Consider the following 13,212-nt stretch of genomic DNA (forward strand, 5'->3'; position numbering starts at 1 on the left):
ATGTGGAGCATAGCGAGGATGAGAGTGATAGCGAAGATGTGGAGCAGAGCAAGGATGAGAGCGGGGAAGAGGAGGTTGTTCTGCTGCTGGACGACAGTGCTGGAGAGGAGGAGCAGGATGATGTTGTCCAGGAGCAGCCGGCGGACGTGCAGATTGTGGGTCCAGGGATCCCGCAGCTCGGAGACAGGACCATGCCGATTGAAGCGGAGACCTACATCCGTATGGGCATTCGTCACTCAGAGTGCATCAGCAAGTTGAAGGACATGAAAACAGAGTGATGGCATGTCAGTGTCTTCAGTTAGTCTATCTGTGTGAGTCAGTTTGGACCCGTTTGATAGCATACTATGTTCTAAGTTCTTTGAGAATACTTCAGTATTTGAGATTATGTTAGTTTTATTTACAATGAGCTGTTTGGTTGCCCCTAATAAATGTGATTTTAGTACTGCAGTATTGGGAAAACTATAGTTATTTCTCTGCATGAAAAATGTAGCCCCTAATAGGATTGTTGATTGATCTATTTTGCAGACAAAGGAGCCACAAAAAAGGTGCTGGAGGTGGGAGCAAGACTGCTAGAGCGAGTAGCAAGTGAAGTGTACACAGCGAAGCAGGGGTGGAGAATCAATGTGGCAAGACTGGAAGGATAAAAAAGAAGACTCTACTTCCTGCTGAAGATGTGGCCTTTACTTTGTTGCGATGTTTTAGTAGTTGTTGCTGTTATTTTTCGGTGCTCATGAACTTTGTAAGCCTAGGATGATGGGTTAGGCAGACTGCAGGCCATGCTGGCTTTTGGTTATATAGGTTTATGCTGGCTTGAAGTGGAAACAGAGCATTATTAATGATATATGGATCAGCCAGTTCTTCAACTCTAAGGTTGCGTTAATTTGGTTCTAGATTCAAATACATAGCTTAACCCTGCAAGGTTAGCGATAAAACCCTAGAACAGTGCCCCGACATGACGCAACATGTGTATTGTGTCCGAATTCGTGCACACCTTGCCTGGGGGACCACATTGGCCATGCCCACATGCTCCGAAAAAGTTGGGGTCATCTCATGCATGCCTCCACATGAACCATGTACAAGCCGGACCATTCGGGTTTGCCCGAGGGCAAGTTTGAAAGAGGTTTTCCTTGCCGGTCCCACCAAATGATCCCAAACTTTATGCACACCCTACCATGACCATGGCATGCATGTGGGAGCAGAATTCATACACCACGGCCTCATTTTTGTTGAAATCCCATTAATATCCATGTGTATTACATGTAAGTGAGCATGTGTAAAATTTATTAGGTGATTTGAAGGTCAAAACATTAACTTGTCATATATGCAAAAAATGTGTATTGAATGCAAGTGAGCATGTGTATAATTTAGTGTGTGATTTGAAGATCAAAACACATGGCAATATGCCAAAAAAAAGTGCCCACCTACCAGAGCAGGAGAATTCATACACCACGGCCTGCATACGACTAGGAACCCAGCCGTTCATGGGCCAGGATGCAGGCCTGTGGTGCAGAATATCTCTGCTGCTAGTAGGCCCCACGGGGCAGAGGGGCCGAGAGTTAGGCAATGTACTGCCTCCATATGATAGGAGCTTGGGAGGGGAGTCGCAACCGGGTATATAAACCAGTGCGGCGCTCTCTCGGTTGGCGAGGTGGGACTAAACTCCCACCACCCCACGGCTGTGCGCTGCGCTGTGCCTTGCGCGGCTCTGCCTTGGGCCCAATTCGGGCGGGCTGGCCCAGGGCAGCCTTACCCGCCACCTGATCTGTTTTATATTCTCTTTGTTTTTCACTTCTTAACTCCAAAATTTATTTTCTTGTTTATATTTCTAATATTTAAAATCAAATCTCTTTTTTCTATATTATTTCTGTTGGGGAACGTAGCAGAAATTCAAAATTTTCTACGCATCACCAAGATCAATCTATGGAGTAATCTAGCAACGAGGGGAAGGGGAGTGCATCTACATACCCTTGTAGATCACGAGCGGAAGCGTTCAAGAGAACGGGGTTGATGGAGTCGTACTCGTCGTGATCCAAATCACCGATGATCCTAGCGCCGTACGGACGGCACCTCCGCATTCAACACACATACGGAGCAGCGACGTCTCCTCCTTCTTGATCCAGCAAGGGGGAGGAGAGGTTGATGGAGATCCAGCAGCACGACGGCGTGGTGGTGGAAGTAGCGGGATCCCGGCAGGGCTTCGCCAAGCGCAAGCGGGGAGGAAGAGGTGTCACGGGAGGGAGAGGGAGGCGCCAGGGGCTAGGATATTGCTGCCCTCCCTCCCCCTCACTATATATAGGGCCAAGGGAGAGGGGGGGCGCAGCCTTGGCCCTTCCTCCAAGGAAGGGTGCGGCCAGGGAGGAGTCCTTCCTCCCCAAGGCACCTCGGAGGTGCCTTCCCCCTTTAGGACTCTCCGTTTTTCTTATCTCTTGCCGCATGGGCCTCTTGGGGCTGGTGCCCTTGGCCCATATAGGCCAAGGCGCACCCCCTACAGCCCATGTGGCCCCCCCGGGGCTGGTGGACCCCCGGACCCCTTTCGGCACTCCCGGTACAATACCGATAAAGTGCGAAACTTTTCTGGCGACCAAAACAAGACTTCCCATATATAAATCTTTACCTCCGGACCATTCCGGAACTCCTCGTGATGTCCGGGATCTCATCCGGGACTCCGAACAACTTTCGGGTTACCGCATACTAATATCTCTACAACCCTAGCGTCACCGAACCTTAAGTGTGTAGACCCTACGGGTTCGGGAGACACGCAGACATGACCGAGACGACTCTCCGGTCAATAACCAACAGCGGGATCTGGATACCCATGTTGGCTCCCACATGCTCCTCGATGATCTCATCGGATGAACCACGATGTTGAGGATTCAATCAATCCCGTATACAATTCCCTTTGTCTATCGGTATGTTACTTGCCCGAGATTCGATCGTCGGTATCCCGATACCTTGTTCAATCTCGTTACCGGCAAGTCTCTTTACTCGTTCCGTAACTCACATCATCCCGTGATCAACTCCTTGGTCACATTGTGCACATTATGATGATGTCCTACCGAGTGGGCCCAGAGATACCTCTCCGTTTACACGGAGTGACAAATCCCAGTCTCGATTCGTGCCAACCCAACAGACACTTTCGGAGATACCTGTAGTGCACCTTTATAGCCACCCAGTTACGTTGTGACGTTTGGTACACCCAAAGCATTCCTACGGTATCCGGGAGTTGCACAATCTCATGGTCTAAGGAAATGATACTTGACATTAGAAAAGCTCTGAGCAAACGAACTACACGATCCTGTGCTAGGCTTAAGATTGGGTCTTGTCCATCACATCATTCTCCTAATGATGTGATCCCGTTATCAACGACATCCAATGTCCATGGTCAGGAAACCGTAACCATCTATTGATCAACGAGCTAGTCTCCTAGAGGCTTACTAGGGACATGGTGTTGTCTATGTATCCACACATGTATCTGAGTTTCCTATCAATACAATTCTAGCATGGATAATAAACGATTATCGTGAACAAGGAAATATAATAATAACCAATTTATTATTGCCTCTAGGGCATATTTCCAACAGTCTCCCACTTGCACTAGAGTCAATAATCTAGTCCACATCACCATGTGATTAACACTCACAGGTCACATCACCATGTGACCAACATCCAAAGAGTTTACTAGAGTCAACAATCTAATTCACATCTCTATGTGATTAACACTCAATGAGTTCTGGTTTGACCATGTTATGCTTGTGAGAGAGGTTATTTAGTCAACGGGTCTGAACCTTTCAGATCCGTGTGTGCTTTACGAATATCTATGTCATCTTGTGGATGCTACCACGCGCTACTTGGAGCCATTTCAAATAACTGCTCTACTATACGAATCCGGTTTACTACTCAGAGTTATCCGGATTAGTGTCAAAGTTCGCATCGACGTAACCCTTTACGACGAACTCCTTTTCACCTCCATAATCGAGAAAATTCCTTAGTCCACTAGATACTAAGGATAAGTTTGACCGCTGTCATGTGATCCATTCCCGGATCACTATTGTACCCCTTGACCAACTCATGGAAAGGCACACTACATGTGCGGTACACAGCATAGCATACTGTAGAGCCTACGTCTAAAGCATAGGGGATGACCTTCGTCCTTTCTCTCTCTTCTGCTGTGGTCAGGTCTTGAGTCTTACTCAATACTCACACCTTATAACACAGCCAAGAACTCCTTCTTTGCTGATCTATTTTGAACTCTTTCAAAATCATGTCAAGGTGTGCGTTCTTTGAAAGTATCATCGGGCGTCTTGATCTATCTCTATGGTTCTTGATGCCCAATATGTAAGCAGCTTTATCCAGGTCTTCCTTTGAAAAACTCCTTTCAAACAACCCTTTATGCTTTCCAGAAATTTTATATCATTTCGGATGAACAATATGTCATTCACATAAACTTACCAGAAATGTTGTAGTGCTCCCACTCACTTTATTGTAAATACAAGTTTCTAACAAACTTTGTATAAACCCAAAAACTTTGATCACTCCATCAAAGCGTATATTCTGACTCCGAGATGCTTGCTCTAGTCCTTGGAAGGATCGCTGGAGCTAGCATACCTTTTAGCATCCTTAGGATCGACAAAACCCTTTCTGATTGTATCACATACAACCTTTCCTTACGAAAACTGGTAAGGAAACTTGTTTTGACATCCATCTGCCAGATTTCATAAATGCAGCTAATGCTAACATGATTCCGACGGACTTAAGCATCGCTACGGATGAGAAAATCTCATCGTAGTCAACTCCTTGAACTTGTGGGAATACTCTTTGCCACAAGTCGAGCTTCATAGACGGTAACATTACCGTCCACGTCCGTCTTCTTCTCAAAGATCCATTTATCTCGGATTTCATGGCTTCTAACCATTTGTCAGAATATGGGCCCACCATCGCTTCTCCATAGCTCGTAGGTTCAGTATTGTCCAACAACATGATATCTCAGACAGGATCACGTACCACTCTGAAGTAGCATGCATCCTCGTCGTCCTACGAGGTTTGGTAGTGACTTGATCCGAAGTTTCATGATCACTATCATAAGCTTCCACTTCAATTGGTGTAGGTGCCATAGGAACAACTTCCTGTGCCCTGCTACACACTAGTTGAAGTGACAGTTCAATAACCTTATCAAGTCTCCACCATCCTCCCACTCAATTCTTTCGAGAGAAACTTTTCCTCGAGAAAGGACCTGTTTCTAGAAGCAATTACTTTTGCTTCCAGATCTGAAATAGGAGGTATACCCAAATGTTTTGGGTATTCTTATGAAGATGTATTTATCCGCTTTGGGTTCGAGCTTATCAGCCTGAAACTTTTTCACATAAGCTTCGCAGCCCCAAACTTTTAAGAAACGACAACTTAGGTTTCTCTAAATGGTGTCGTCTCAACGGAATTGCGTGGTGCCCCTTTTAAAGTGAATGCGGTTATCTCTAATGCCTAACCCATAAACGATAGTGGTAATTCGATAAGAAACATCATGGTATGCACCATATCCAATAGGATGCAGTTATGATGTTCGGACACACCATCACACTGTGGTGTTCCAGGCGGTATTAATTGTGAAACACTTTCCACAATGTCTTAATTGTGTGCCAAACTCGTAACTCAGATATCTCTATGATCATATGATAGACATTTTATCCTCTTGTCACGACGATCTTCAACTTCACTCTGAAATTACTTGAACCTTTCAATAATTCAGACTTGTGTTTCATCAAGTAAATACACTCAGCATCCACTCAAATCATCTGTGAAGTAAGAACATAACGATATCCACTGCATGCCTCAGCACTCATTGGATTGCGCACATCAAATGTATTACTTCCAACAAGTTGCTCTCTTGTTCCATCTTACTGAAAACGAGGCCTTTCAGTCATCTTGCCCATGTGGTATGATTTGCATGTCTCAAGTGATTCAAAATCAAGTGAGTCCAAACGATCCATCTGCATGGAGTTTCTTCATGCATATATACCAATAGACATGGTTCGCATGTCTCAATCCTTTCAAAAATGAGTGAGTCCAAAGATCCATCTACATGGAGCTTCTTCATGCGTTTTATACCAATATGACTCAAGTGGCAGTGCCACAAGTATGTGGTACTATCATTATTATCTTATATCTTTTGGCATGAACATGTGTATCACTACGATCGAGATTCATTTTAGGTGCAAGACCATTGAAGGTATTATTCAAATAAACAGAGTAACCATTATTCTCCTTAAATGAATAACTGTATTGCGATAAACATAATCCAATCATGTTTATGCTCAACGCAAACACCAAATAACAATTATTTAGGTTTAACACCAATCTCAATGGTAGAGGGAGCATGCGATGCTTGATCACATCAACCTTGGAAACACTTCCAACACATATCGTCATCTCATCTTTAGCTAGTCTCCGTTTATTCCGCAGCTTTTATTTCGAGTTACTAACACTTAGCAACCGAACCGGTATCTAATACCCTGGTGCTACTAGGAGTACTAGTAAAGTACACGTTCATATAATGTATATCCAATATACTTCTGTCGACCTTGCCTGCCCTCTCATCTACCAAGTATCTAGGGTAGTTCTGCTTCAGTGACCGTTCCCCTCATTACAGAAGCACTTAGTCTCGGGTTTGGGTTCAACCTTGGGATTCTTCACTAGAGCAGCAAATGATTTGCTGTTTCATGAAGTATCCCTTTTGCCCTTGCCCTTCTAGAAACTAGTGGTTTTACTAACCATCAACAATTGATGCTCCTTCTTGATTTCTACTTTCGCGGTGTCAAACATCGCGAGTTGCTCAAGGATCATCATGTCTATCCCTGATATGTTATAGTTCATCACGAAGCTCTAATAGCTTGGTGGCAGTGACTATGGAGAACCATCACTATCTCATCTGGAAGATTAACTCCCACTCGATTCAAGCGATTGTAGTACTCAGACAATCTGAGCACATGCTCAACGATTGAGCTTTTCTCCCTTAGTTTGCAGGCTTAAGAAACTTGTCAGAGGTCTCATACCTCTTGACGTGGGCACTAGTCTGAAATCCCAATTTCAGTTTTCGGAACATCTCATATGTTCTGCGACGTTTCAAAAACGTCTTTGGTGCCACAATTCTAAACCGCACTGAACTATCACGTAGTCATCAAAACGTGTATGTCAGATGTTTCGTAACATCTACAGACGACGCTGAGGTTCAGCACACCGAGCGGTGCATTAAGGACATAAGCCTTCTGTGCAGCAATGAGGACACTCCTCAGTTTACGGACCCAGTCCGCATAATTGCTACTATCAACTTTCAACTAAATTTTCTCTAGGAACATATCTTAAACAGTAGAGCTAAAGCGCAAGCTATGACATAATTTGCAAATACTTTTTGACTATGTTCATGATAATGAAGTTCATCTGATTATTTAATGAACTCCCACTCAGATAGACATCCCTCTAGTCATCTAAGTGATGCATGATCCGAGTCAAACTAGGCCGTGTCCGATCATCACGTGAGATGGACTAGTCATCATCGGTGAACATCTCCATGTTGATCGCATCTACTATACGACTCATGTTCGACCTTTCGATCTCTTGTGTTCCGAGGCCATGTCTGTACATGCTAGGCTCGTCAAGTCAACCTAAGTGTTTTGCATGTGTTCCGAGGCCATGTCTGTACATGCTAGGCTCGTCAACACCCATTGTATTCGAACGTTAGAATCTATCACACCCGATCATCACGTGGTGCTTCGAAACAACGAACCTTCGCAACGGTGCACAGTTAGGGCGAACACGTCTCTTGAAATTTTAGTGAGGGATCATCTTATTTATGCTACCGTCGTTCTAAGCAAATAAGATGTAAACATGATAAACATCACATGCAAATCATAAAGTGACGTGATATGACCAATATCATCTTGCGCCTTTTGATCTCCATCTTCGAGGCGCGGCATGATCACCTTCGTCACCGGCATGACACCATGATCTCGATCATCATGATCTCCATCATCGTGTCTTCATGAAGTTGTCTCGCCAACTATTACTTCTACTACTATGGCTAGCGGTTAGCAATAAAGTAAAGTAATTACATGGCGTTTTCATTGACACGCAGGTCATACAATAAATTAAGACAACTCCTATGGCTCCTGCCGGTTGTCATACTCATCGACATGCAAGTCGTGATTCCTATTACAAGAACATGATCAATCTCATACATCACATATATCATTCATCACATCCTTTTGACCATATCACATCACATAGCATACCCTGCAAAAACAAGTTAGACGTCCTCTAATTGTTGTTGCATGTTTTATGTGGCTGCTATGGGACTCTAGCAAGAACGTTTCTTACCTACGCAAAAGCCACAACGTGATATGCCAATTTCTATTTACCCTTCATAAGGACCCTTTTCATCGAATCCGATCCGACTAAAGTGGGAGAGACAGACACCCGCTAGCCACCTTATGCAACTAGTGCATGTCAGTCGGTGGAACCTGTCTCACGTAAGAGTACGTGTAAGGTCGGTCCGGGCCGCTTCATCCCACGATGCCGCCGAATCAAGATAAGACTAGTAACGGCAAGTAAATTGACAAAATCGACGCACACAACTACTTTGTGTTCTACTCGTGCATAGAAACTACGCATAGACCTAGCTCATGATGCCACTGTTGGGGAACGTAGCAGAAATTCAAAATTTTCTACGCATCACCAAGATCAATCTATGGAGTAATCTAGCAACGAGGGGAAGGGGAGTGCATCTACATACCCTTGTAGATCGCGAGCGGAAGCGTTCAAGAGAACGGGGTTGATGGAGTCGTACTCGTCGTGATCCAAATCACCGATGATCCTAGCGCCGTACGGACGGCACCTCCGCGTTCAACACACGTACGGAGCAGCGACGTCTCCTCCTTCTTGATCCAGCAAGGGGGGAGGAGAGGTTGATGGAGATCCAGCAGCACGACGGCGTGGTGGTGGAAGTAGCGGGATCCCGGCAGGGCTTCGCCAAGCGCAAGCGGGGAGGAAGAGGTGTCACGGGAGGGAGAGGGAGGCGCCAGGGGCTAGGATATTGCTGCCCTCCCTCCCCCCCACTATATATAGGGCCAAGGGAGAGGGGGGCGCAGCCTTGGCCCTTCCTCCAAGGAAGGGTGCGGCCAGGGAGGAGTCCTTCCTCCCCAAGGCACCTCGGAGGTGCCTTCCCCCTTTAGGACTCTCCGTTTTTCTTATCTCTTGCCGCATGGGCCTCTTGGGGCTGGTGCCCTTGGCCCATATAGGCCAAGGCGCACCCCCTACAGCCCATGTGCCCCCCCCCCCCCGGGGCTGGTGGACCCCCTTGGTGGACCCCCGGACCCCTTTCGGCACTCCCGGTACAATACAGATAAAGTGCGAAACTTTTCCGGCGACCAAAACAAGACTTCCCATATATAAATCTTTACCTCCGGACCATTCCGGAACTCCTCGTGACGTCCGGGATCTCATCCGGGACTCCGAACAACTTTCGGGTTACCGCATACTAATATCTCTACAACCCTAGCGTCACCGAACCTTAAGTGTGTAGACCCTACGGGTTCGGGAGACACGCAGACATGACCGAGACGACTCTCCGGTCAATAACCAACAGCGGGATCTGGATACCCATGTTGGCTCCCACATGCTCCTCGATGATCTCATCGGATGAACCACGATGTTGAGGATTCAATCAATCCCGTATACAATTCCCTTTTTCTATCGGTATGTTACTTGCCCGAGATTCGATCGTCGGTATCCCGATACCTTGTTCAATCTCGTTACCGGCAAGTCTCTTTACTCGTTCCGTAACTCACATCATCCCGTGATCAACTCCTTGGTCACATTGTGCACATTATGATGATGTCCTACCGAGTGGGCCCAAAGATACCTCTCCGTTTACACGGAGTGACAAATCCCAGTCTCGATTCGTGCAAACCCAACAGACACTTTCGGAGATACCTGTAGTGCACCTTTATAGCCACCCAGTTACGTTGTGACGTTTGGTACACCCAAAGCATTCCTACGGTATCCGGGAGTTGCACAATCTCATGGTCTAAGGAAATGATACTTGACATTAGAAAAGCTCTGAGCAAACGAACTACACGATCCTGTGCTAGGCTTAAGATTGGGTCTTGTCCATCACATCATTCTCCTAATGATGTGATCCCGTTATCAACGACATCCAATGTCCATGGTCAGGAAACCGTAAACATCTATTGATCAACGAGCTAGTCTCCTAGAGGCTTACTAGGGACATGGTGTTGTCTATGTATCCACACATGTATCTGAGTTTCCTATCAATACAATTCTAGCATGGATAATAAACGATTATCGTGAACAAGGAAATATAATAATAACCAATTTATTATTGCCTCTAGGGCATATTTCCAACAATTTCTAACAGTGTTTACTAAAATTAAAAAAATATGCCAAATTTTGTTGTATTTTATTTCATTTGTTCGTTCTCTTTTTATATTGATAATATTTATGAAATATAAACTAAAATGGTGTGTTTTATTTCAATTCTTCATTCTAATATTTCTTATCTTTATTATATTTGAAATGTTTTTAGTTTGTAAAATAAAATGTTCTGTTTTATTTCACTTCTTCATTCTAATATTTGCTCTCTTCTTTATATTTGAAATATTTTCAAAATGTAAGATAATATGTTATCTTTTATTTCACTTCTTCATTCTAATAGATCTTATCTTTTTTACATTTGAATTGTTTTTTAAAATCCTAGTAAATGCATCGAGTGTCGGAAATCGATGAGAATTGGCATGCATGATGTCCATGGACATCCCGTTGTGTGAAAAAAATTGGGGCCATTTGGTTGAGTCCAGAAAAACAACGTCCTTCGGGCTCCCCCTACGGCAGACCCGAATGATGGTGATTGCACATGTGCTATGTGCTGGCCTGCATGAAATGACACCAAACTTTGGCACCATGTGAGGATGCCCAATGTAGGCCCCCATGCGACATGTGAGCCATTCCTGACACCGAACGAACGTTGCGTCACGTCCGGGCAACGTTTCGGGTTCTTTTCGCCGGCAAAATCCTAGTAAATGCATCGAGTGTCGGAAATCGATGAGAATTGGCATGCATGATGTCCATGGTCATCCCATTGTGTGAAACATTTTTGGGGCCATTTGGTTGAGTTGAAATAATTATTTGATATCAAAATTTTCTAATATGAAAAAGAAAAGAAAAAAAGCACATGAAACGAGCCCCTCATCGCTCAAAGAGAGGAGCAGTTGCGATTTGTTACACTAAGCCATCCGGCAACACTACCGCAACTAGAGGTACCGTTAGTAGCTATCTTAGTGCTTAATTTACTACCATTTCATGTACTCACCGTTCGTGACGTTCGTAATTTATCATGCAGCTCTGTTTAGTGACAATGACAGGAAGGCTCTGTTAAGGACGATTTGACACCGGAACTCATCGATGTTGCTGTTGCGTTTGTGGAGGCAGCTGCTCGGTCTGAGAAGAATATGACAAAAAGAGTTTACTACAATGAACGTGGCACCTCTGTGACTGTGGAGAGTATACGACCGGTACTTGAGCATACATGGCTGGCGGATGACGTAAGATCTATTACCATGTCCTGCTATTTAAGTGCATAATCTAGGTGTCACCTATGAAAATAAAATGTTCTATTATTTTACGCAGATTATCGATGCTTATCAGACACATTTGGCTCTGCGCGTTGGTCATGATCAGCACCTCTGTCCAGCCTGGAGGTCCAAATACCTTGTTGATCGTGCTAAGGCACGAGACAACCCTAAACCGTCGAAATACAACATGGATAGTGCGCTGAGCAGAGCTGGAGCAGTACGTAGGGTTCTGGACGAGTATACCGTCCGTGATAAGGTACGATATGTTCTTACTAGTTCATTAACACTCATTTCAACAAGCATAATTGCATCTGATTACAAATGTGTTCCACATTTTAGTCGTTTATCCCGTTGAACGTCGGCAATACACACTGGATCACCGTGGTGATGCACAACCGCAAGAAAGAATTCCGAGTTTTTGATTCGCTCTATCCTCTCGAGTTCTCTCTCGACACTGTGAAAGCACTGGTACTCTCCCCGACATTGAGCATTCTTCATATGAAATGTCATATGGTTTCTCACTACTACTTTCTTTCAAATAGCGACTAGCAATAGCAATTGATATGGAAGAGGCAAACCGTATTACACCTGGCAAATATCCAGACGTCACTAAGTGGCCTATCATACCTCAGATCGACATGCCACTACAAGAGGACGGGTGAGTTATGGTTCATCATTTTCTACTTACGAAAGACATGTTCGTGTGCACAGTGATTAATGTTTGCATATATATTAGGAACTCTTGTGGCCTTTTTGTGATTGAAGTTATGGAGCATTGGGACCGCCGATTTTACCCAGGTAATTTGTCCTCTCTGCTCGTACACTTGTACAATTGTCGTATAATACCAACTTCTATTCATTAAAGCTTGTTCTAAAAATTGCAGGGCACGGTTAATGCAAGGAGAAGGCGTCTCATCGCTGAGTTGGTTCTCTCACCTACCAACACGCTCGATTGTGTGAAGAACAAAATCCGCGACATCGCAAAGAAAAGCAAGGCGTGAAGACATCATACATGATTCAAGATTCTAGTTTCAGTCGTTTGTTTTAAGTCCGGAAGCACGTTTCCTGGCATGGACAACTTTGATTTTCTATCATTCATGTAATAAGCACGATACCATGGATTTTGTGTGGATTTTTGGTCGCTCACACATACTTGTGTATGTGTAATGCAGTCAGACTATACGTTTCGTACCAATAAATTTTTGCTTCCCTTCATTTGTTCTACCTTAATGTTTTTTGCTGCTGTGTTCATTCTTTTCTTCCATGGAAGAGTAATTCATTTCCTTTTTACTTTTGCATATTTTTTTGATTTGATTTGGCATTATTCAACAATAAGAAAAAAAGTTGATAAATTCCTTTTTGTTTGCCTCAGAATCAACCTCGGCTGTCGTGCCATCCGGTGTGGGATCCCGCGCCCGAGACAGCGACAGATCCGGTCCCAGCGCGGGCGACCCAGTCGACGAGCGCCAGTTGGCGCGGGGGGACGCGCCAGGTCCGGTCCCGCCTGACCGCTCGGTGGAGACAGCCCGCGTGTCGGACGCAGACGGGCCACCCGTGGATCCTGCGGTTGGTGGAG

General features: G+C 44.8%; 1 protein-coding gene across 1 annotated transcript; it reads left to right on the forward strand.

Annotated features, from left to right (window-relative positions):
• Window positions 1-1,481: 1,481 nt before the first annotated feature.
• On the forward strand, window positions 1,482-12,637 carry LOC141027485 (uncharacterized). The gene is made up of 6 exons (XM_073504543.1): window positions 1,482-1,565; window positions 11,427-11,576; window positions 11,692-11,892; window positions 11,976-12,104; window positions 12,402-12,434; window positions 12,521-12,637. The coding sequence occupies exons 1-6, from the start codon at window positions 1,482-1,484 to the stop codon at window positions 12,635-12,637; spliced, it is 714 nt and encodes a 237-aa protein (XP_073360644.1).
• The last annotated feature ends 575 nt before the right edge of the window (window positions 12,638-13,212 follow it).

The sequence above is a fragment of the Aegilops tauschii genome, chromosome 7, assembly GCF_002575655.3.
Source record: "Aegilops tauschii subsp. strangulata cultivar AL8/78 chromosome 7, Aet v6.0, whole genome shotgun sequence".
NCBI classification, from domain to species: Eukaryota; Viridiplantae; Streptophyta; class Magnoliopsida; order Poales; family Poaceae; genus Aegilops; species Aegilops tauschii.